This window comes from Tympanuchus pallidicinctus, unplaced genomic scaffold (assembly GCF_026119805.1).
Source record: "Tympanuchus pallidicinctus isolate F22 unplaced genomic scaffold, pur_lepc_1.0 scaffold23, whole genome shotgun sequence".
Lineage (NCBI taxonomy): Eukaryota > Metazoa > Chordata > Aves > Galliformes > Phasianidae > Tympanuchus > Tympanuchus pallidicinctus.
The window spans coordinates 553875-578956 of NW_026294740.1; the positions used below are offsets into that span (position 1 = coordinate 553875).

A 25082-nucleotide genomic window follows, 5' to 3' on the forward strand; every position below is an offset into this window, starting at 1 on the left:
GAGGTAATGGACATTGGGAGTGAGATGTGTACATCTCACATGTAGAAATGTACAGGGAAACTTGGACTTCATTGTATTGGTATTGGAGAAAGCTGGATACGATTATACTGCTTTTCATGGAAATATAGAATATCCTGTGTTGGAAGGGACCCATAAGGATCACTGAGTCCAACTTGCATGTCCATGCAGGACTACCCAATAATCAGACCCTATATCTGAGATCTTTGTCCTGAGGTTTCTTGAACTCCAGTGAACCTGGTATCAGCACCACTTCCTGAGTGTTGTGGTTTAACTCAGCAAGTGGCTAAGCACCACACAGTCATTCTTATTCCCTGCTCTTCCCAGCAAGGTAGGAGAGCGAGTCAGAGAAAAAAAAAAAAAAAAAAAAAAAAAAAACTTGTGGGTTGAGATAAAACTATTTACTAAGATAGAGAATAGGAAAATTATAATAATGATGACATACATATATGTGTGTGTGTATGTTACAAGTGATGTACAAGCAATTGCTCAACACCCCCTAACCGATCCTGAGCTAACCCTCTGAGCAATGGAAAAGCGGAGACAAACTTCCCTTCAAAACTCTTTCTGCATGATGTCACATGGAATGGAATATCCCTGTGGGCAGTGTAAGTCACCTGTCCTAATTCTGTTCCTTCCCAGCTCCTTGGGCCCTTCACTGAGAATGGCATTGGCTCTGCATTGCTGCTCTTAGAAGCAATCATAAACATCAGTGTGTTACTGATATTGTTTTACTCCTTAGAACCAAAATATAGCATCACTCCAGACACTCTGAAGAGAAGAACTCCATCTCAGCTGAAACCTGAGGAAACCACTGAGAAGGTTGTTCTATTGCTCAGCTGCCCTCTGGTGAAGAACCATTTCCCGATATCCAACCTGAACTTCCCTGATGAAGCTCCATGCTGTTCTCTCAGGTTTTATCACTGGTCACCAGGCCATAAAGAGCTGCAGGCCACAAGGGAGCTGTACGCCTTGAGAGGGCTGCAGGCCACCATGAGGCCTCCCCTCAGTCTTCTCTGGGCTGAACAAACCCAAAAGTGGAATTCAGCTGCTCCTCACACACTCCTAGAACATTGCCATCTTTCTAGCCCTCCTTTACACACTCTCCAATAGTATTACGCCCTTTTTGGACTGTGGTGCCCAAAACTGCACCCTGTGCTCAAGGTGAAGCCACACCAGTGCAGTGTAGAGGGGGACCTCTCAGGAATCCTGGCATGAGACAAGGAGAAATGCTGGAATACTAATTCTCTGGTGCAAAGCTCTTCATCCTGACACTTCTGCTAAGTTGTGGCTAAGCAGTGAACATTGGAGATGGTAAGGACATTTTCCATTTAAAAAGTTCCCTTTATACTATTGAAAGTTGGATGATGTGTCAATTTAAATATAATATGATGAGAGTTTTCTTTGTTCCTGATGTAGTTTATCTAGTCTGGGTAAGGGATTTTAGCTATTATTCCAGATGAGCAGTGCTAGAAAGGATGGATCAGAAAAGAAGTTGGAAAAGATTTATTGGGAAAACCCAGTGATAAGCCCAATAAATGAAACGGCTAATTAATCTGGTCATATGAAGGGCATCCTGGCCATGTTGTTGGTTTGATAATGATAACGGTAAAGATAAGATACATCCTCAGGTTAAGTGAGTTAACCTTTGTGTCTGTTTCTCTTGAGAAAATTCTTGTATATTGGGCTAGCTGTGAATGGGCTCAGACGATTTTGTCATCTTCTAATCCTATTCCTTTGTTTGATGACTGATTTATGCAAAGCCTGATACCATTGCTATTTAACTTTAGAGCAGGGAAAAGATAAATGACTTCTATTTGGGAAGTTTCAACAGTAGATTTGAAAACCTGGAATGTCTGTACTTCCCTCTAATATCACTGAAGGAGCTACCCATACAGTACAAGTCAATCTTACAAAGAAAAGGGAAGATGGAGGGCAAAATCATCTAGAAATTAGATAGAAAGAAAATACAGAACTTAGTTTTGAAGAGGAAGAAATACAGAACTTAGTTTTGAAGAGTGTATTCAAGACAGCTCTTGAATACACATCAAATTTCTACGGTTTCTGAAATTCCTCTTATCTCTCCAGCAAATGTCACAGTGAATTGTATCTGGGCAGTGGGTGCTGGTTGAGGAGGAGACATTCAGAATGCAATTTTCGTCAGATGACAAAGCAGACAAACAGCTCCAGTTACAGAGCAGGTGAGTGGACATGCTCTGATGACAGCAGAAGAGGAAGGAAAAGGCAAAAAGAATTGGAGAATGGAATGAAAGAAGGAATGGTGATAGTATGTTTTTCAACTGGAAGTTCATATGTGGGAGATGGGTTACTCTATGGAGATAGATTTGTACAGATTTTTCATAGCTAATATTTTTTACTAGAAGTGGTTATATGTCTAACAACCTATCCTGCTTTATTTATTAAAAAAAACAAAATGACAGGCTTTTGAACATAAAAATGTCATAGTAATAAATTATGAAAAGCATTCACATCTGCAGAAACAACATACAGTACTTACATCATGTGAGATATTTTCTACTGGTTATTCCCATATTCATTATTTACATTGAAAGAGCAACATTCTTAAAACTTATTTTCAGTTTGGAGACTAGTCCATGGCAGAATACCTCGCACAGAGAACAGACTTCACTGGCATTCAAGTAAAATTAGCCTCACTTAAATTAGCCTAATCAGCTAAATTTCAGACCATTTCACTTGGTCACTGCTTTGCCAGACAGCACAGGTATATATCATCTCCACAGCAAGTCAATGTCTTCAGCTCCCTGGCAAGCTTTCCAGTTGACCAGTATCATTTGTGAGCGGGATGCCTTGCTGGGCCTCAGAGCAGAGCCATCTCACGACTGCACTACTGTCTGCCTCTCATATTTGCTAAGCCTGCATTTTACCCCTAGTGCCTCATTTCCAAACCTTCTGTGTACATTTTATTTCTTCAGGCAGCACTGTGCTGACTTCAGGGAGCTGCTGGTATGAGAAGGTGGTGGTGTCTGTTCTGCTGGAGATGTAAGAGTGCTGTCATGAAACCCTAACAGGAAGGCTCAGGTACTGTGTGTTTTCCTCTTGAAGCTCCTATCAGGATATCACAGTGTGAATTGTTCAGTGTGGCTTTAGTGACATTGAAGGGAAATATTTACAGCCAGTTTCTCTGCTGTAACTAGAACACAGATAATGCATTCAAACCATACAGAACAGCAGCTCTATATGAGCACATCATCTACATCTATTTTAAACTTTCCTCTGGGAGATCTTTCTTTAGACCACCAGGGGCCAATGTTTTTCTCAGGATCTTTGCACTAATACTGATCAGATGACAGACAATTTTACTCTAAAAATAGTGCCTCAGTGCAAATCAACCCCTGACCTTCACACATAGCAGATAATCAGAAAACAGTATCTTAAGTATCTTAGGGGAGGTACAGGAACAGACTTTTTAGCAGGGTCAGGCCTTCAGAGATCCCTTCCTGCTCTAAGGATTCTATAATTCTATGATTCAAATAGGATAATTTTCAATCCTACTTGAAGGTAAATTACATATTTAAGGTATTTCTAAATTAAAGTAAATCCTAATATGATTTTGTTTTGTTAAAACTATAACATAAAGCTAGCGATTTTCACATTCATATAATTACCAGTCCAACTAAGTGAAATGTAAATCGTTTCCTTCTATAGAAACACTGTAGGTTTACAACAGTAACATCCAAACACCAGTACAAACCAAATAAATTGTTAGGAGCATATTCAAAAATATCAAAATATCCCTTTTTCATAGCTGTGACACAGTGCCAGTGATTTGTTCCAGACCTCACTTCCTTTCTGGTTAACAGCTAAAAGCTGTGCATTTCTCTGTCATATCTTCCCAAAAGTGTTTTGTTCCTCTTCATTAAATTTCTTTCTTGATTTGGAGACAGTTTCTCCATTTTAGAACAGCTTCTCATTATCCTGATCCCCTTTTGTCCTGCCATAGTGCTTTGATGTCCCTCTCCCAGAAGCTCTCAAACCCTTCACAAAGTGTATAGGCCATCTTGTGTAAACACAATAGGTAATCATGATAATTGCTTTATGGCAAAAATGGAAGCACATGTTCACGATACTGTGTGGTTCCATAGTGTGGCACAGAACTCCTCTGCTTTAAAACCCAACAGAAATGACAGGGCGGGATGCCAAAATGCTCTTGTAGATTTTATTCTAGACACGTCAGACTCTGGAGGCAGAGGTCCCTGCCACTGTCATGCTAGTACAGACTACTTACATCTCAGTAGAGGTGACATAAAGGAAATATCACATTCTGGGCCAAAGGCACACAGACTCCTCCTTAGAGAGGGGTTCCACACAAACAAAGGCATGAAGCAGAGCTCACCTGAAGAAGGCAAGTATCCATGTTTTTTGGCATTTCAAAGTTCTCTCCACTTGTAGTTGTGGCTAGCTCATCCACATGGGGAAAAAATTAGAAAAAAAAAGACTTCACGCTTTTCAACAAGAGAAAGGAGGTAACTTTAAGAACGGTGCAGCAAGAAGGGGGGCTCTTCTATACCTGCAGTCATGGCAGCACAGAAACTCGCATGCTGGACCTTCTACCCTACAGCAGGGACAGCATCTCTAGGGAATGTTGTTACCCAGCTGCTGAATCACTTCAGGTCTGTGTAAACCATCATGGTGGATTAGCACAAACTGCATGCATGATCTTTCAGCATGTCTTCATTAATACTTAGTGCTAAAGAGGAATTTGATCTTGTAGCAGATCTCTCAGTTCCAGATATTTGCTTCCATGACAGCTGTGCAGCATGGACACCTTTGTTGTACTCCCACCTTAAACTACGATTAACATTCTGGACCCACCACGTGTCCCTGAAAACCACCCAGCCTATGTGTCAGGTACAGCGTTCCTGAGAGCTGGCTGCTGGCCGTAGCACGCACGGCACCCGAAGGAGGGACCGCCTCAGCGGCTCCGTTCTGCCACCTGCTGGCAACTTGTGCCCGGAGCACAAATAGAGCAGGGCTGCCTGCGTGAGCTCCCCGTGAGTGACAGGAGCTGCTGGAGCCCGAGGCTGAGGGGAAAGAAAGCTCATGGGGATGAAACGGGCCAGGGGACGAGGGGACAGGCGCAGCCACTCTCCCAGCTGATGCCTCTGGGCCTTGACTTCCTCCGCCTGATTGCCTGTGGGGGCTGAACTTTCTGCGAGCCTCTGAAGCTGAGAGTGAGCTCTGACTTGTCCCTCACCCATTGAGGCTGCAAGGAGAAGCAGCTGTGAACTCTGAGGGCAACAGCTCACCTTTTTCATTTGTTGATACCCAGGAGGGGTGATCACCCCCACCACACGCACCCCAAGCTGAACACCAGCAGCAGCTGTGCAGCAGCCGTGCTCCTGGTGGCACAGCACATCCCAGCAGAGCAGGGCAAGCACCCAGGGGCCGCGTTCACACACTGCCATTTCCACTGGCTTCAGAGGGGCCCCTCCGGCCGGCTTCTGACTGTTCACATTTCAGCTGAGAAAGGAGCTGTGCCGGACGGAGCAAGACTTTCTGGGACAAGAATAGCATCTGCCATCTTAGGACACAGCACAGTTGTCCAGCTCCTGCACGGCAGCACGCCGCAGTGAGATATAGAAGGCAAGCTACCCGCTGAGGAATGTCTTCGAGTGCTATTCATGGAGGCGTATCATCTACAGCAGCAGGCCCGGCCCCACGCAGGAGCCTTGCGAGGGGGGTTATTTTGAGCTTTGGGCGCTGAGGATTGAAGGGAGACAAATGACAGCCATCCTCCTGGCACAGGCAACTGCAGAGCTCTGTGCACAAGCCCCGCAGCCTGTCAGCGCTTCTGGGGATGACGCTTGTGAAGCTGCTGGGCGATGCGGTGGGACCTGAGAGCCCAGGAGATGGGAGCCAGGAGGGAGCTGAGAATTCGCTGGGGACGCGAGGGCAGGCCTCAGGCCCGCCTGTCCCAGACTCAGGCACTCCTCTGCCTGCTTTGTTTTGACCGCATCCCTGGGAGCGTTGGCAGGTAACTTTGTGCAGGTAAATATTGTGATAGGTCAGAAGAGAACAGACACAGGCTCTTGATTTCGTAGCTGCTTCATCTTCAGTGAATTACCTTCCCTTTCCTATCAGTGCTTGTTGTAACATTTTCCTTTGTATAAAAAGTATTTGTCAATTTCTCCCTTCCCCTACAACCTCAGACTCTCCACAATGTTGTCAGCTCAGCCTTTATGTAGGCCATAAGTCCATCTACCTGGTAGTAAAACACCCATCAGCTTTCTTCTTTTCCCTTGCCTGAGGCTGTGCTGCACGCAGCCAGTTGTGCAAGAGCTGACAAGGCTGACATTCAGGTGATGGGCTGAGGAGGTGCGTTCTTCTATGCAACGTGTGGAAAATCAGCCCTGAGGAGGCTTCCTTTCGGTAGGTGGCCCCAGGCAGGGCTCAGCCTTCTGCCACATTGGAGGGAAACCACAAATAGATGGCATCAGCTCAGAGAATCTAAAGTAAGAGAAAATGCACAGTTTAGAGGCACCATCAAAGTGTCATGACAGTGCACTAATTTTGGTGTCTGCAGGAAATTGTTTCTGCTGAGGAACTGTCTGTCCTTCATGGTGTGATACACTGCGCCATCTGATAGCTTAGTTAGAGACCAGAGTTTAGGATCTGTGGTTGCCATGATTGCAACCCATAGCAGAGAAGGAAAAAGGGAAGGGATCGCTCTCTCTTGCCACTCACATGGCACGTAAGCTGTGCTGACAGGACAGTAGGAGAAGCATTAAGAATATGTGAGGGCAAGAGTAGTGCAAGGAGACTGAAAACAATGTATGTAGCTGCATCAGTAATATCCCAACTCATTCAAATGAAAAAGGAAACAAAAAAGAGAAAGGAAATTAAAACAGAAAAAAAAAAAAGAAAAAAAGAAAAAAAATATGAAAAAGTAAAATGAAGAAGGAAAAGAAAAAAGGAAAATCAGAGAGAAAGGAAAAGAAGAAAAAGAAAGCAACAAGGAAGCCACTGTTTGTAGTGCTTATGCATATTAATCTATGGTTTTTATTCTCTAGACACTGGCATGGTTACAAAGGCATTGCAAAAGAAAGTGACAGAGGGTTCACATTTTGTGCACTCCTCACGCTGCTTTGCTGCCTCGTGACATCCTCACTCTTCCCCTTGTATCTTCTTACTGTGAAACTCCCGGCTCTTCACTCGGAGCTTGTTGACCTGTGACTCTGCAATGTCAGCCCGCTCCTCAGCTTCCTCCAGCTCGTGCTGGATCTTGCGGAACTTGGAGAGGTTGACGTTGGACAACTCCTCCTGTACAGGGAGAGGGAGTTGGTGGTGAGGACCCAAGACAACGTTTTCAGTCTTCCTTTGTGCAGGCTTTCAGGGACTGTGGTGTCTCCCCAGCACGAAGCATGGACTTCCTGTCTCCCATTGCTGACCCAGAACCCTCCCAAAGACCTTTTCATTTTCACTTATTTAAATTATCCCATTTGAACTAAGGAAAGCAGTTTTTGAAGTCTTATCTCACTTTTGCCCTCCAGATTGTGTCTGAAATTAGCATAGCTCAACAGTCTAACTGTAGTGTAATTTTGGCAGTCTGTTTAGTCTTCATACTAAAAAGTTTGGGCTAAGGAAGTATGCTTGTTCCCCACAGGTGGGTTTATAAGTGATGATAGGGAACTGCCTTCTTGTGCCACTGGTGAGTGTAGTTTCACATTCCTTCTCCACATTTGCTGTGACAGCACTGATATGTAACTGCATGATATGGACTCTTGGAAAGAGTCCAGCGGAGAGCCACGAAGATGGTGAAGGGCCTGGAGCATCTCTCCTATGAAGAAAGGCTGAGTGAACTGGGTCTGTTCAGCCTTGAGAAAAGAAAACTGAGAGGGGACTTGATCCAGATCTATAAATATCTAAGGTGTGGGAGGCAGAATGGCGAGGCCGGACTCTTTTCAGTAATGAGTGGAGACAGGACAAGGGGAAACGGACAGAAACTGCAGCATAGGAAGTTCTGCACCAATGTGCGAAGGAACTTCTTTACAGTGAGGTGAGGAGCACTGGAACAGGCTGCCCAGGGAGGTGGTGGAGTCTTCTTCTCTGGAGATGTTCAAGACCTGCCTGGATGCCTACCTGTGTGACCTGGTGTAGGGAACCTGCTTTGGCAGGGGGTTGGACTCGATGAGCTCTGGAGGTCCCTTTCAACCCCTACAATTCTGTGATTTTGTGATTCCCTTCCATAGCCATACAAACCTCTTGCAATCCACACTCCCAGCCTCTGTGGGAAGTAACTCTTAACTCACTACTTTTTTAAGGAAGTTGATTGCTTTGCAGAGAAAATGGAAACTTTTTTCCAGTTCAACAGATGAACTAAAAATTTCTATCTCCTCGTCTGGTTCAGTGTCCTAGTTCTGCAATCCCTAATATAAGGTGAGGAACAGGAAAGAGGTAAGTCAGTTAAGATGCCCTAAATCTCCCCCTCTCAAATCAACCAAACATCATAGTTCAGCAAAATTTCTCTGTACTTGGCTGTGTGGAGGAAGAAATCAGACCTCAGAAATTTATCAGCTAAGAGAATGGTTGTGAGCCCTATCTGCCAGTCTGCCCTCCAGTATGAAAGAGACTACAGCATATCTCTCAGTTTACCCCTGAAAACAGCATGGCCCAAATAAAGCAACGCCAGTTATATTATCAGGAATATATTACTAGAGCCATTAAACTTCTCTAGGTAAACCATCCAACAGAGGATTCATAAGGAGGAGTCTCTTGAAGGTAAACACAAAACTATATCCAGTTGAAGCCATCATTATTCACCAGTTTCTATGCTTTCCAAGTCCCTGATATATTTTCTGTTCCACCTCAGGAAGTTGTATTTGTTAACTCTACCGGAAATACTTACAGCCTCCTCAGCTTGTCTCTTGTAGGATTTCACCTTCATCTGCAGTTTGTCCACCAGATCCTGGAGTCTAAGAATATTCTTCCGGTCTTCCTCAGACTAAAGCAGACAGTAAGCAGGAAAGAGAGAGGAATTATTTTCCCCACACGACAAAATGACATTTCCTCTTGGAGTTCATAGAGAAATGCAGTGGCTTCCTATAGAATGCTATGTCAACACAAAGATGCCATCAGCCTTACCTGGTAGGTCAGCTCCTTCACCCTCCTCTCGTACTTGCGCACACCCTTCACGGCTTCAGCGCTGCGCTTCTGCTCAGCATCAACCTCCCCTTCCAGCTCCCGCACCTGCAATGAAAAGCCCATTTTGGAGCTTCCCTGCTATCTCTGACCTGGCGTTGCACACACTTGCACAAATACCAGCCCTACGCACCCTGGCCTCCAGCTTCTGGATTTGCTTCTTGCCTCCCTTCAGGGCCAGCTGCTCTGCCTCATCCAGACGGAGCTGCAGGTCCTTCACCGTCTGGTCCAGGTTCTTCTTCATCCTCTCCAGGTGGGCACTGGTGTCCTGCTCCTTCTTCAGCTCTTCTGCCATCATGGCCGCCTGGAGAGGCAAAGCAGCAAAGCGAGTTTGGGGTCAGAGACTTCTTGGGAGAACTGTGTCGGCTGTCAGCAGTGAAAGAGCCACGACTCACATCGGTGATGGCCTTCTTGGCCTTCTCTTCAGCATTGCGGGCTTCCTGGATGGTATCCTCCATTTCGCTCTGAATTTGGGCAATGTCTGTTTCTAGTTTCTTCTTGGTGTTGATCAAGCTGGTGTTCTGTACAAATAGAGATTGCAAGACTTGTACTCTGAGACCTGGAATACACCAGCGACAGTCTAAACCAATTCTTTACTCTTCAACCTTTGCATTTTAAATGTGGAATTCTTTGTGAAATGGCTGTTTACACAATTTCAGTGGTGGGCTAAGCTGATGGACTGTGACCATGTTTTTTGCATTGGCACTACTATTTCCTGCCACTGTAACAGTGCCTACACAACTAGTTGGAGCATCAAGGCCTCACCTGGGTATGGAGGAGCTGCACACGCTCACTTGCATCCAGAAGCTCCTGCTCAGCCACTTTCCTCGAGCGCTCCGTCTGCTCCAGGGCTGCCCGTAGCTCCTCAATCTCAGCCTGCAGCAGGTTTGCTCTGCGCTCCACCATGGCCACCTGCTCTTTCAGGTCCTCCTGAGTCCTGAGAGCATCATCCAAGTGTATCTGGGTATCCTGTAGAAGAGACAAGAGAAACGACAAGGGGCACAGCAAACCCAAGGTGACTAAAATGTCAGGGAAGACAGTCCCTTATTTGTATTTTGCTGAACAGACCTTCAACACTGTCTGCGTGTTTCTCAGGTTCTTTTGTGCCTCTGCAGCAACACGGTTGGCATGGCTCAGCTGGATCTCCATTTCATTCAGGTCTCCCTCCATCTTCTTCTTCAGCCGCAGGGCTTCATTCCTGCTCCTGATCTCAGCATCCAGGGTGCTCTGCATGGACTCCACAATTCTGAGGTGGTTTCTCTTCAGCTGGTCAATTTCCTCATCTTTCTCTGCTATCTTTCTGTCAATCTCAGACTTGACCTGGTTGAGCTCCAGTTGGAGACGCAGGATCTTCCCCTCTTCATGTTCCAGGGAGGCCTGGACAAATAATTGTCATCACTTATCCATGTAAGTAAAACGACTTCTTACTTTCTAGCTGAATACAGAATATCTCAGGAAATCTGAGGTAGGTATGCCCTGTAGCCAGAACAGAGGACAACCATGCCTTTCTTAGTCAGATTTCCTCCCTGCTGATATTTTTAGTGTGGATGCCGGTTATTATGAGCATGTACCTCAGCTTCCTCCAAGGCAGCCTGGATTTCAGACTTCTCCTGCTCAATCTGCTTCTTGACTTTCTCCAGCTCATGAATCGCCTTTCCTCCCTCTGCAATCTGCTCCGTGAGGTCAGAAATCTCCTCTGTAGAGAAGAATGAACATTCACATGGTCAGGTATAGAGCATAGAGGGAAAGGCCCTGTGACCCCAGCATAACAGCTCTGCTCCCATCACTGCAGGCACAGATCCAGGTGGAGAGGTGGGCAGGAGAGCTTCTGAGAAAGCCCTGCCAGCAGGAAAGGCTGAGCGACTTACGCTGCAAGTTCTTGTTCTCACGCTTCAGCGTTTCCAGGTGGTCCAGGGACTCCTCATAGGCATTCTTCATCTTGAACAGCTCTGTGCTGAGGGAGCGAGACTCCTTCTGGGAGGCCTCCAGCTCAGCCTGCGTTTCCTCGTACTTCTGCTTCCACTCCGCCAGGATCTGAGGAAAAACAGATTGTGAGTTTGGATGCGACAATCATTGTGTGCCCAGGAAACACAGGCCTGGAGCCCAGAATACCTTGTCAAAGTTCTTCTGCTTCTTGTCCAGAGCTGCGCAGGCAGCATTTGCTCGCTCCACGTCAATCATGAGGTCCTCCACCTCATTCTGCAGCCTCTGCTTTGTCTTTTCCAGGGAAGCACATTTGGCATTCACGGCTTCAACGTGTTCCTCTGCCTCCTGCAGGCGCTGTGCCAGCTTCTTCCTGGAAGGTTGTAAGCACAGCTCAGACTTTGGGAGCAAAGTGGAGATTTTTCTGTCTTTTTCACTACCGTACTGAGGCACTTCACAGTGTTCTCCCCAGATGCACCTAATGCAGAGCGTCTCCCAAACTTTATTCCCTTTTCCTTTCCTCAAGTCTAGAAATTCATCAATTCCTCATCTCACTGCATACATCATACACTGCCTTTGTCTTGCATTCTATCACATTGCCTATTTGTCCTTTTGAAACCACCATCTCAACAGCACAAATTTCCCTTCTTATCACTCCTCTCCAAACTGCTATTTGTCTTTTGCCCTTCAGTATGTCAGAGATTTCTTCAAATTTCCACTACTTTCTACCAGCCTTCCCCTCCACATACTTGGCCTCCTCCAGCTCCTCTGTGCGCTGAATAGCGTCCGTCTCATATTTGGTTCTCCACTGGGCCACTTCGCTGTTGGCCTTGGACAGGGCACGCTGCAGCTCACCCTTGGCTTCCTGCTCCTCCTCATATTGTTCCCGGAGCAAGTCACAGTCATGGCGGGCAGACTGCAAGCTATGGGCGAGGGCGTTCTTGGCCTGTGGAGAAAATTTTATTAAGGCAATGAACTGCCTGTGAGACAGTAGTATGGTGAGAAAGGGAAAATTGTTTAAAGCAATTTGAATCAGAAATCTGTGGTCAGCTCAATATGAAAAAGTGTGTATATATTCTCAAAAGGTTCTTAATAGTTCAATCATCAGAACATGGAATGTTTGTTCAGGAGATATGATGGGTAGATTCTAAAGAAAAAATGTTAGTCTGAATTCTTTGAAATTTGTTCTGAATGTCATACTGCATTAAAGTAAAATAGAAACTCAGTTTATATAGACGTATATCAGTCTTGTTTATATACCATTAGGCAATGGCATATGAACAGTATACACCATCATTAAACCAACTGAAAATCTAAGGATGACCTTCCCTACTTTTATATCCACTTTGGAGGTGATGCCTTCATTGACTTTCTTCCTCCAATAGGTATGGTGGTTTGCGAAGCTGTCCACCAGTTTCGAAATGTGCAAAATGAAAATTTTGATTTTATGTAGAATTATAGGAATTATTTAAGAAAAAAATTAGCTGAATCCCAAGCCTACCCTGCTACAAAACAAAGGAGGTACCTTGGTTTCTTCTTCTAGATGTCTCTTTAATTCCTCAATCTGTTGAGTAAATGCCTGCTTGCCTCTTGATAACTGAGATATCAAAGCATCTTTTTCTTCCACCTGCCGTGAATATTCACCTGAAAAATTTTACAGATAGATTGTAATTTCAAGAGAAATACTAAAACAAGATGCGCTTATAACACTTTATGCTAGTTTATAGAGGATAGGCCAACTTGAATACAACATGGCACTTTTCTTGGCAGAATTACTTGGAAATTTTCCCATTCTTCAGGAGTGTATGGATACCTTACCTGCTTCTGTCTGCAGTCGAGCTCTTTGAGTATTGAGGTCATTGATCATGCGCTGATGCTCTTCCTCCTTTGTCTTAATCTCACTCAGCTGATCTTCCAGTGTGCGGCACATCTTCTCCAGATTTGCCTAGGTATGAAGAACATTTAGAGAAAAGGAGCACATCATTATATTCTGGTATGATGCTCTTGTGATGAAAAGTAACACTACAGAGTGCGATTGCAAATTGTAATTTAAAGGTTCAGAATCATGTTTTTGGCCATAGGGATAATAAGTCTAAAGTATCCTGTACCTTGGCTTTGGAGACAGACTCCATGTTGCTGGCCAAGTCATCTATCTCCATCTTCAGCTCACTCTTCTCCTTCTCCAGCTTCTGCTTGACTCGTTGCAGGTTGTCGATCTGCTCCCCAAGCTCCGCTGTGCTGTCCGCATGCTTCTTCCGCAGGGCGGCAGCTGTGGCTTCGTGCTGCAGCGTGGCCTCTTCCAGGTCACGGCGCATCTTCTGAAATTCTGCCTCACGCTTCTTGTTCATCTCAATCTGAGCTGCTGTAGCCCCTCCTGCTTCCTCCAGGCGCTCACTGATCTCCTCCAGCTCCCTGGAGAGGTCAGCTCGGTGCTTCTCTGCTTTGGCCCGAGAGGTTCGCTCTGCCTCGATTTCCTCCTCCAGTTCCTCAATACGGGCCTGGGGAGCATCAGGGACCCTTCACACCCATGTCCTTCTCCTTCAGATGTTTTCTGAAGGCCAGAAGGGAAGGACCAGAGACTTGCCTGCAGCTCCTTGATCTTCTTCTGCAACTGCATGCCCAGGGCTTGCTCATCCTCAATTTTGCTCTGGATTTGGCTGATTTCAAAGTCTTTCCTTTTGCACAAAACAAACTGTGTTAACACCTGAACAAAACCTCCTACGTGCACCTGCCCAGCACTCAGGTGTCCCACAACCTCACTTACTTCTTCAGTTTCTCATCCAGCTGCTGCTTATCATTTTCCAAATCCATTATGCTATCATGGGCCAACTTCAGGTCTCCTTCAAGTTTCCTCTTTGCTCTCTCAAGGTCCATGCGCAGCTTCTTCTCTTGCTCCAGGGACCCTTCCAGCTAAACAGAATGGGATCATCAGTGCTCTGCCAGCCATATTTATCTCCACAACTGTCCTGTAATGGCTATATGCATTTTGCTTACATCGTCCACTTGCTGCTCCAGCTTGGTTTTAGCTTTGGTCAGCGTATTGACTTTGTCCTCTTCAGCCTGCAGGTCATCCAGTGTCTGCTGATGGGCCTCTTGGAGGGCTTTCTTCTCTTTTGTCAGCTTCACAATGGTCTCATCCAGGGCTGCCATCTCCTCTGTGAGGTTTTTCACCTTTGACAAGTGGGAAGTAAATGTATATAAAAAATGTTGTTCACAATTTCATACTGTGTATCAAAGCAGAATTCTTTCCAGAGTGACAACTTCTGCCTCGTACCTTGTTTTCAGTGGCATGCTTTTCCTTCTCAACCTTAGCCAACGTTAACTCCAGGTCATCTATATCTTTCTTCAGCTCTGAGCATTCATCCTCCAGTTTCCTCTTCTTGGCTGTCAGCTCAGCATTAATTTCCTCCTCATCCTCAGCTCGTTCTGTCACCTCCTTAATTTTGGCTTCCAGCTGGATTTTGGTTTTGATGAGCTGATCACATCTTTCTTCAGCATCAGCCAAGCTATCTGCTTCCTGAGGGGAAGACACATATTTTCTTCATTTATGTTCTGAAGTTTTCTAAATGTGTTGTAAAAGCAGGGCTGAAATTGTCTATTACTCACACAACTGACTTATTTTGCTGAATGTGTTGGTTTTGTTTGTTTGTTTGTTTTTGGGAAGGGTACACAACCTTTCTCTGGAAACTATTGATTCTGAATCTTTTTTCTCTCCTAAATGCGTCTGATGGATGGGGTAAGTGTGAGAAATTCTCACTTACACAGTAAACAAAGATGTTACAGACTCTTTCTAATTTAAAAATGCTGTATTGAATTTTCTTTTGTGATTTAATCCTGTAGAAAACACTTTTTTGTGAGGAGTAATAGTTTTGGTAATCTAAGGAACAATTTAATGGAAGAAAAGGAGTCTATAAATTTATTAAGAATGCTCCTTTATTAAATGGGGTATAACTCATGCACATCTTCTACCTATCATCTTCCCAAAGTTTGTATGGAGTTTCATATGCAGATTTCAACTGAAAGCCACATCCTCTTATTCTGGTGAGATTTTTGATATTATAAATTTGCTTTTTTCCAAATACTCTTGAGAGGTAAATATCTGACAAGAGATTTTAATGGGGTATTTATTTTTCTTCAAATACCAGGGAAAATAGATAACACAGTTTTCCTATTTTTCTATTGGAATGTTCAAATAACTGAATAATTAAGTACTGTGTACTGGTTTTATCTGTTAATTTATCTAATCTAAGCTGATTTTTATAGTGATTCTTGAATGCTAAATATATTTGTGCTTATTTTTAATCAGTGTTTTATTTTGTAAAGTGCTGTGTCTCTACAGGGTTCTTAGAGCACTGATTACAATAAGCTACCATACAGTGCAAATAAAAAATAAAAAAAAAAAAAATAAAAAAAAAGAGATGCAAAAAATTTCAGTGTTCAAAAAAAACTTAAAAAATATTTTTTTTCATTATAACTTGACCTTGATTTACACTAGTTAAATCAAAAGCACATAGAGTCTATTATGGAATTAATAGCGGAGGACAGAAAAAGACCCACAGGTGGTATGATTGTTTCTCAGAAACAGGAACTCGGTGTCTGTATCTTCTCAAACTAAGTGGAAATAAGAAGATGTATTTCCCAATTTCAGAGTGAATGATTAGTTTATAGTAAATAAGAAACGGGTGGATGGCTTCCCCTGAACAGCTTATACTAGTTTAAACTCTGGCTTGCATTTACACTCCAGAAGGAATTCACTGTTCTACATACTGGTGCTATGAAGACAGCCTCTGCAGAATTCAATTGCTCAGAGGGTGTCGAGGGTTTAGGTAGAACTCTGAGTATTGCATGTTTACTAGCTGTAGATATAACTTCTTTAGCTCAAAGCAAAAGCAGTGACTCCAACTTCATGTTCACTTATTCTTTGTACGGGCATTCAAGAGGGCTTATCATGTGGAAACACCTGTTTCCTAAACACTGCATACAAATGATCGATAAATCTCCAAATTTCTGACTTGTGGTCTTCTGTAATCTGACCTTCTGTTTGATGAAGAAAAATCTGAACATGCAAACTTATTTTCTCTGTGATAAGTGAATGATAAACTCACAGCCTGTACTTGGAGCTGCAGGTCATTTTTCTCCTGCAGTAGGGACACCATTTTCTCCTCCAGCTCCTTCCTCTTGGCCTCAGACTTTGCAAGCTCTTCCTTGGTCTTCTCAAACTCTTGTTTCATGTTGGCCATCTCCTTCTCAGACTCTGCACTCTTCAGCAGGGGCTTGATCTTGAAGAACAGCTTCATCCAGGGCCAGTGCTTGACATTCATGAATGCACGAACGTTGTACTGGATGCAGAAGATGGACTCTCTGAAGCATAATTAAAATGCACATTTGATTATTTTGTGTGATATGATTACTAGGACTTTCCCCAAAGTGCCTTTAAGTGAAGATGGGGAACACCTACCTCCTCTCCACCATTCTCTGGTACTCCACTCTCATCAGGAAGCCCCTGCACCTGGCCTGTGTGCGAGTGATGAGCTGTGCCAGCTTCTCATCCCTCATCTCCTCCAGGAGTCCCAGCAGCCCAGCTTTGAAGAACACCTGGAGAAACAGAACATTGCAGTGCATCACTGTCAGGGAGAACAAAACACAGATACAGGGACTGAGTTGAGGAGAGTTGGTACCTTGGTGTGACCAAATTTGTACTGGGTGTGGTCCACATCAATAGATGAAAGGAGTTTCTCAGAAGCTTTCTTGCTATCAATGAACTGTCCCTCGGGGATGGCACTGGCATTAAGAACCTTGTATCTGCAGTCAAAAACAGATTAGGATGTATTCAACAAGCAAACACTGCTTGTATTGAATGCCTTGATGTTCTGCGAGAGAAATGATAGTTTTATAGGAACTGTTTTCATGCTAATGAAACAGATGTGTGCAGAACCTCAATACTACTGATACTTAAGCTGATATTTATGGAGACGAGTCCGTAGGATTAGCCTCTTTTTTGAAAAGAATAAAGAAATTCTGTGCAGTGCATAGAGTAGGAAATAGAGTGGGTTTAATCAGTTGTACAGGGTACTCAGCATAGCTAAAATCAGTAAGGAGAGAAAGCCTTTTACCTCTGTTTAAAGTCTGCATAGAGGACTCTGCTGGGGAAGCCTTTCCTGCAAATCCTGATCCCTTCCAGCACGCCGTTACAGCGCAGCTGGTGCAGCACCAGTTCATGCTCCATGGCACCTAACAATTCATTGCATAAATGAATACCAGTTTTCTACAAAGAGGGAATGGTTGTTAAAGAGGAAAATCTCTTTTTGCTTAAGCTTCTTACCAGGTGTTTTTGTTTCATTTGGGATGATGCAGCGGACAAAATGGGGGTGAGTGCTCCGCAGGTTGGTCATCAGCTTGTTTAAGTTCTCCTAGAGGGATCAGTAAGTAATGTCAGTTTTGTCTAGTGTCTGATACATCAAGCTTATGGGAATGACTGTTGAGACTTGTCAGAATTAGCTATGCTTCCAAACACTCCGGTAAAGCCACAAAGCCCAAACATTTATTCCATTTGTAGATAGTTAATGTCATCATTGAATTCTGAAATACTGATATTGTGCTGTTAATCCAGTGGAAACTATTATACAGTTTCTCGCTTCCACACAAAATAATGAAGTTTTTTGTGTTCTATCTACTAAAGTTAATCTGTTTGAGTAAAAATCAGTTTTATTCTGTTTTTAAATAAGTTAAATACCTTCTTGGAAAATGTTTCTAAGGAGACTCTGAATTCACCATAATACAAGCCTCATAGAAATGCAGGTATGCTAAAATTACAGCTGAAGTCTGACCCAAAGACTTAAAAAAATAGTACAACCTTCTCAAAACAAACAAACTAAAATAAGATTCTCTTTTCTTAATAACTGAAGCATAAATACTTGATTTTGAGCAATACATATTAACAATATTAAAATTAATCTTGAAAATAACAGTAATGAGAATAATTTTATCAACTTCACAGTAATTCAAAAGTAGCACCTTAATATTTAATATTGCTTTTACCCTTTCTCCATGTTACAAAGAGATAAGGAATACATTACTGTACCCGGAAAAGAGCTGAAACAGTTTGGAAAGAAGAACCCTTCTTCTTGCCACCCTTTTTGCCTCCGCCAGCCTCTGCACATGATAAAAATGAAGAGTACCAAATATGGATTCTGCATATTGGAGACATTAAACATTTAGAGTTCCCTGCTCCAATTAACTTTGAATGTTTATGAAAGGATAGAATTTACAGAACTGACCTGCATCTGCTCCACCGTAGGTGGCAAACAGTAAGGCCAGTGTCTTCACAGATGACTTCTGGTACAACCCAATGACAGTTTCATTCAGGGGGTCCTTGTTCTTCTCAAGCCAACCAGTGATGTTGTAGTCCACTGTGCCAGCGTAGTGCACCAAGGAGAAGTGGGCCTCAACCTTTCCTTTGGCTGGCTTGGGCTTCTGGAAGTTGCTGGACTTGCCCAGATGCTGGTCATAGAGCTTGTTCTTGAAAGAGGTGTCAGTTGCCTTGGGGAACATGCACTCCTCTTCCAGGATGGAGAAGATGCCCATGGGCTGGAAGATAGCACAACAGATAGGACAGAGAAACAGATAAAAAAGGAGGCATCTTTTGATTAAAAAGAAGGTAGAGTCAAAAGAGAAGGTTGTTTCTGTGCATTTCATGATCATTTGACAGAGAAAATTAACTGAGGCTTATCTTTTTTGCTGATGGAAATATACCTTCTCAATGAGCTCAATGCAGGCAGCCAGGTCCATCCCAAAGTCAATGAATGTCCATTCAATGCCTTCCTTCTTGTACTCCTCTTGCTCCAGCACAAACATGTGGTGGTTGAAAAACTGTTGCAGTTTCTCATTGGTGAAGTTGATGCACAGCTGCTCAAAGCTGTTGAACTGCCGAAAGTAAAAAGAGTTGCAAAAAATATTTGCAAGGCTCAGGAATAATAGCAAGATTTTTTTGCTGTGTAATTCTTCTTCGTGGATTGTAGTTTAAGGTCTCCCTCTTTTTTTTTTTCTTTTTTTCTTTTTTTTTTTTTCTTTTTTTCTTTTTTTCTGTGATTAAGGAAAAGGCAATTCCAAACGAAAAGTGCAGAGGATTGTATCTTCTCTTAAATATGTCTCAGAATTCCCTTTATTCTCAATTGCCATTTTAAGAAACTGCTAGGAAAGCTGTGCTACTCACATCAAAGATCTCAAAGCCAGCGATGTCCAGGACACCAATGAAGTACTGCCTGGGCTGCTTGGTGTCCAGCTGCTGGTTGATGCGAACAACCATCCACAGGAACATCTTCTCATAGACAGCCTTTGCCAGAGCACCAACTGAATTGTGCACCTGATGCATGGAGAAAGGGTTTGGAGTACAGAGCAGAGGAGAACCAAAGAGATCTTGATTCAAAGCATGGTTTCAGGTGACTGTGTTTCTAACCTGCTGCACAGTTTGACCTTTGGTCACATACTCATTCCCAACTTTGACTCGAGGGTAGCACAGTGCCTTGAGCAGGTCTGCTGAGTTCAGACCCATCAGGTAGGCAGCCTTGTCAGCAACTAAGCACCAAGAAAGAGTGAGAAGAGAATTAAATGTTGGACAGTGCCTTAAGTTTGGTCCTTAGAGATTGTCTCAAAAGTAACAGCCATGTTCACTGTTACAAATTTGCAAAGAAATATTTGAGTTAAAGCTACAAAGCTAATGTCTCTGTTCTCTATAGGACACAAAGTTCTTTCTAAGCTTTGGTTTTTGCAAATGTTATTAAGGAGAACTCACTGCTTTTATCCTCTTTCAGACGTGAGTACAATACTTCACACTTTCTATTCCTATAGCAAGTGAGTCTTGATTCAGAGAACTGGAGGTGTGGACTTTAGGTCCTTCTGTACAGGAGAGGAATCAAATATGCATCTCACATATCTGTTCCTTCCCAGCAGGTGAGAGTGAATAGGTGTTAGAGCCATTAGAACTAGAGCACTTAATTACCCCAAAATATAAATCTATCCTAACAAGTGTATGACCAATAACATTAATGCAGCAGGCGCCTATGGTTCCTGAATTCCTGCCAGTGCACACCAGATTTTTATTTAATAAGTAGTCAAAGAATTAAAACAGAAATATGATAGATGAGGTAGGTGTATCAAAAATTACATGACCATTGAATTCTGTTTTTTTAATTCTTAATTTTACATACTAAAATCCTGAAATCTTCCTGATTTTAGCTCTCTTTTAGTGACAAAAACTGTATCCTTTACAGAGTTTCTTGAGTTAGATGATACCTTCTGTGCCATCTGGCTCTGCCTGCTCCTCTCGCTGTTTCTGCTTGAATTTCAAGTTCCCATAGTGCATGACAGCCCCTGTCAGCTTGTAGATGGCAGTCTTTTCATCAGCAGTGAAGCCCAGGATGTCAATGGCACTCTGGTAACAGACTCAGTAAAATAAATACATTTGTAAAAGAGTCGCTGACCATAAAATTACCTGTTTTGTATGTTACTCACATCTGTAGCCATAAGCTCTTCTTGGTCATCAATGCTGGGAACAGTAATCTCACCTTGACTCACAAAGTGATAATCATATGGGTTGGTGGTAATAAGGAGCATGTCTGAAAGCAGGGATAGAAAGGATACAAACTTAGTTTTTCAGCTGGGCAGCAGAGAAAAGACTTGCTTAGTGATCATCTCCAAAAAGATGTAATGATCCTTCCTACCTATTAGCTCTGGTTTCTTGTTGGACATGATCTGATAAAAGATGTGGTAGCTTCTCTCTGCTGGGAGCTGGAAAGTGACTCTGGACTTCTCCAGCAGATCTGAGAAGGAAAGAAGGAAGAGTCAGGTACAAGACAGGACATGGAGGTGGGAATTTGGGAAGGAATGTGAGCAGGCCAGGAGCATCTCTTACAAGTTTCAATGTCAGCAGAAGCCAGTTTGCCTGTGGCCCCAAAGTGGATTCTGATGAATTTACCCTGTTGAGGGGAAAAAGAACAATTTCAGCCTGGATGCATTTCACTGCTCCTATATAAAGCAAGGAGAATAAAGGACTGAAACACCATTTCTGTGAGGGAAGGCACAGAAATGACAGAGAAATGTCAGGGGCATCTTTTCAGTGTCTAGAAATGCCTCAAGGGAAGGTGCAAACAGGTCGGAGTCAGGCTCTTTCCAGTCTTGCTTACTGATAGGGCAAAACACAGTAGGAGAAAACAAACAAACACACTTGGAACACAAGAGTTCCATCTTTACTGTGCCGATGGCTGACACAGATTGCACAGAGAGTCTGTGGAATCTCCTTCCTTAGAGATCTTCAAAAGCTGCCAGGATGTGCTGCAGGACAGCCTGCTCTGGGTATGTTCTCTTGAGTAGGGAGGTTGGAGCAGATCACCTCCAAACACACCTTCCCACCTCAACCATGCTGTGATTCTGTGAAAGTTTTTGTCCGAAGCAGCAACTTACAAAGCGTGAGGAGTTGTCATTCCTCACAGTCTTGGCATTTCCAAAGGCCTCCAGCAGTGGGTTGGCGCTGATGATTTGATCCTCAAGTGTTCCCTACAGGATGATAATTATTCATTAATATTGTTTAGTTGCAAGGGCAATTACAGATCAAGTGTTCTATCTACTTTCCCTAACTTACCTGCATTTTGCCAGACTGCTCCTCCTTCTTCTTCTCCCCACTAGCTGCAATTGTTGCAAAGTACTGGATGACACGTTTCGTGTTCACAGTCTTCCCTGCACCGGATTCTCCGCTGTCGAGCCAAACAGAGAAGCAGAGAGCGTGAGGTCAGGGAGAAGGTCCCCTGGCACAGGGCAGCCCCGCAGGGACCCGAGCAGGAGCGTACTTACGTGATCAGGATCGACTGATTCTCGCGGTCTGTGAAAAGACAGAGATAATAAAGCTTTTCCTACTGCTCATGAATAACAAGAAACACCAAATCTAGGAGACAAATACGAATGGAAATCTGCAGGGGGGGCAGGGATGGAAAGCAATGAAAATCCCTGGATATTCCAGTTAATGTGTAGCAATGCTATGTAGCCCCAGTACATGAATTCTCAGCAAGTTCAGTAAAGATATCACTTCAGAGTAACTTTTTTGTTCTTTTAAAGATATATGCCTTTGATATGCCTTTAAAGGTATTCTTTTTTTTCATCTGATTTCTCTAATCATTGCTAAGTATATATGACAAAATTATTGAGATTGGGGATTGATCTCACTTAAATTCTCCTGGAGATAAAATATAGCTGGGAAAATCTGGAGAGCTCACAAACAATAACGTCTAACCAATCTTTCTCATCAAGTTTCACTTATTTCATTTTTTATTCTACATATACAGAAATTATATATTTCTGAGATCATAAGTAGACAGGCTTTATTCTAATTTTGATTTACTTTCCATCATGTAACAAAAGAACGGGAAAAGAAGATATAAAATCTGAACCAGTGATTTAAATGCACTCATTGGAAGAGAAAATAAGGAGGAGAAGAAAAATTCTAAAGCAAATAAATTGATGAAAGCCCGTGTAGATTGATTATTAAAAGCTTTTTATTTTCTCTATGTATCATTTTTCGAAAACCATTTCATTTTATCCTCATTCTCAATAGATCAGTATAATCTAGACCAGACACTAGGTGTCTTCTTGCCACAGAAATTACTCCTTCGAGATATTCATTACATGGTCCAGGTCTTTATTGATTGTAATGGGAATACAATACTCAGCAAATACGGATCCTTACAGCTGAGTGCATTAATTTTCTATTAATCTCAAACACTGTATTTTGATTGTTGCATGTTTGTTGTGTTTCCAAGAAAGACTCCTATATTTGCACCTACTTAAAGCTCGTTACAGTAGCAATTTGCAGGAGATTAAGCAAACTCATCAATTAGCATATATGGTAGCAGTTAGCATATCATTTTTCCTAACAAAATATCTGTGGTTCTGTACTTCCTTTGTAGAAATACAAATGTCAAAAAGCCTGTTTAAAGAAGCAGTGATTAATGCTAAAACTCAAACAAAACACAGATAATATGTCATCAGGAAAATTCTCCTTATTTTTAAAACACCTTTTTAGTAGAATGAATTTGGGATCAACTCACCAGTCAGCATGAACTGATAGGCGTTGTCAGAGATGGAGAAGATGTGTGGAGGGGCCTCCTGGCGCTTTTTGCCTCGGTAGGCCAACACCACCTCCGGGTTGTACACCGGCAGCCACTTGTAGGGGTTGACAGTGACACAGAAGAGGCCCGAGTAGGTCTGCGAGGAAGGGACACGGCACGTTGGCTTCCACTCAGCCTGGCACAGCAGTCCTCCCCAGCTACCAGCCCAGGAAGAGAGCTGCTGGTACTTACGTAGATCATCCAGGCTGCATAACGCTCTTTGAGGTTGTACAGCACAGCGGGTTCGTGGAGGTGGGTCATCATGGCCATGTCCTCAATTTTATCGTACTTGGGAGGGTTCATGGAGAAGACCTGATCTTCCTTCACGGTCAGAGTCTGTAAAGGAAGTGAAAGATCTGCCTATGTCAGCTAAAAGCTCAGAGTGATGATTAAATGCTGATCTGAAGCTTGCTTTTTTCTCACCTCTCCAGCTTCAGTCTTGACAGTGACCTTCCCTGTTTCCCTGCTTTGGATTGTCCCTTTCACAAAGGATTCCTTTGGATGGGCCACAAAGACAGATGACTTGGCATCAAAAGGCTTGTTCTGGGCCTCAATTCTTTCCTTCTCTGACTTTCGGAGGTAGGGAGCTGCCTCTCCAAAGACAGCCATCTCAGCATCTGAAGAAGCCATGGCTGCTCTTCACTGAAGGCACCTCAGCAGAGTCTAGTGGGGCAAAAATGTTGTGGATCACTGATAAATTCCTTACAATGAAGCTAATAAAATTCTTGTTAATCTTCAGGAAAGCCTCTTAGCAACAACCACTTACATTCACTCTGACTTGAACTTTAAAGTTCTAAGTACTACTCAAGAGAGGGACTTGGACTTCTGAAAAACCTCAACAATAAATAATAGAATATCATCTCAATACTGACTACAGTTTTGCATCTCTCTTTGATCAATTCTGATCAGTTTTGAGACCTTCACATAAAAGAACCTACAGCTGGAGAAAACCACTCTCTGTCTGGTCCTTAATTATGAATGATGATTCATTAAGACAGTGCTTCCTTTTTAAAAGTATTACCATGTGGACTATTAATTAAGTTACTTCACTTTTTAGATCTTTCCTGTTTTCAACAGTCTAGCCTAAGCACGTCTGTACAAGCCTGATACAATGAGAAATCATGCAGCTGTAAATAATCCTGTAAACAGTCTGTACTGTAGGAGTGCATTATTTAGCATTGCCCTTTAAGAATGACTTCTATAGGGGAAAATTGTCAGTCCTGTGAAATAAGAATGGCAGTTGTTTCTTGATGCAGCAAAGAGTTTTAGAGAAGATTCCTAGATTGCAGTTACAGACATGCACTGAAATTATATAAACAGTTTTGTTCACATGGACAGTCCATAATGGAAATGGTCAGCAAGGGCAGGATAAATTGACTGGATTATTGCAAGGACAGTGTCCTCTTTTTCCAAGCTCACAAAATGCATGCTCTTACCTTGAAGCCTTCTGTGGAGACAGGCCAGACTTGTCCCTGGGAGATTTTATAGTGTCTCGTCTGCAGAAGCTGTAGATGCTCCCCCTTTCTTCGGTCAAAACATTTCTGGCAAAATTTCTTTGGCAAAGCATTGTCTGGCAAACTACAGACATAATTGTCATTTGATTTGAATGATATAATTAGAATGGTTTTATATCTTACTGACTATGTGAATATATCTATAAATAATTTATCAAGTGTGTTAAGGAGAAAATCTAGACTACTCAAGGCACTTAGAGAACTTGGATGCTGGAACTTATGGTTTCTATTGCTGGCTTTCTCAGTGATTTGCTGTTTGACCCATGGCAGTTTGCTTGGTATGTTTATACCA

At 43.0% G+C, this 25082-nt stretch overlaps 1 protein-coding gene and 2 long non-coding RNA genes across 3 annotated transcripts in view; 2 read left to right on the forward strand and 1 right to left on the reverse strand.

The window, feature by feature from the left end:
- Nucleotides 1–11956, forward strand: part of LOC128083191 (uncharacterized) — a 234202-nt gene extending 222246 nt beyond the window's left edge. Inside the window, exon 2 of the long non-coding RNA XR_008207982.1 lies at nucleotides 11383–11956. This is a non-coding gene — a long non-coding RNA (uncharacterized LOC128083191). The remainder of the gene's footprint in view (nucleotides 1–11382) is intronic.
- Nucleotides 1219–8911, forward strand: LOC128083195 (uncharacterized). The gene is made up of 4 exons (XR_008207993.1): nucleotides 1219–1332; nucleotides 2107–2219; nucleotides 2973–3078; nucleotides 8322–8911. It is a non-coding gene; the product is annotated as an uncharacterized LOC128083195 (long non-coding RNA).
- On the reverse strand, nucleotides 7027–23935 carry LOC128083185 (myosin heavy chain, skeletal muscle, adult-like). The gene is made up of 38 exons (XM_052688196.1): nucleotides 23700–23935; nucleotides 23469–23612; nucleotides 23217–23373; nucleotides 21967–21994; nucleotides 21758–21869; nucleotides 21580–21672; nucleotides 21032–21095; nucleotides 20841–20939; nucleotides 20632–20735; nucleotides 20413–20551; nucleotides 19577–19695; nucleotides 19334–19483; nucleotides 18874–19044; nucleotides 18399–18708; nucleotides 18203–18273; nucleotides 17444–17531; nucleotides 17235–17352; nucleotides 16800–16923; nucleotides 16580–16716; nucleotides 16227–16482; nucleotides 14396–14638; nucleotides 14116–14292; nucleotides 13886–14031; nucleotides 13706–13796; nucleotides 13230–13619; nucleotides 12940–13066; nucleotides 12647–12765; nucleotides 11871–12067; nucleotides 11311–11494; nucleotides 11067–11232; nucleotides 10770–10894; nucleotides 10267–10575; nucleotides 9964–10167; nucleotides 9594–9719; nucleotides 9332–9502; nucleotides 9142–9246; nucleotides 8906–9001; nucleotides 7027–7320 (listed from the first exon to the last, which is right to left on the reverse strand). Exons 1-38 carry the CDS (start codon nucleotides 23904–23906, stop codon nucleotides 7165–7167), a joined length of 5823 nt encoding a protein of 1940 aa, XP_052544156.1. The 5' UTR covers nucleotides 23907–23935; the 3' UTR covers nucleotides 7027–7164.
- Between the last annotated feature and the right edge of the window lie 1147 nt (nucleotides 23936–25082).

Bases quoted from the DNA above. Each gene is read 5' to 3' on its own strand.
- LOC128083185 (XM_052688196.1), bottom strand. From the start codon at position 23,906: ATGGCTTCTTCAGATGCTGAGATGGCTGTCTTTGGAGAGGCAGCTCCC. The intron at 13,797-13,885 runs GTAAGTGAGGTT...TTTGTGCAAAAG, and splicing joins CTGGATGAGAAACTGAAGAA to GAAAGACTTTGAAATCAGCC. The intron at 12,068-12,646 runs GTACCTCCTTTG...TTTTCTCCACAG, and splicing joins ATCTAGAAGAAGAAACCAAG to GCCAAGAACGCCCTCGCCCA.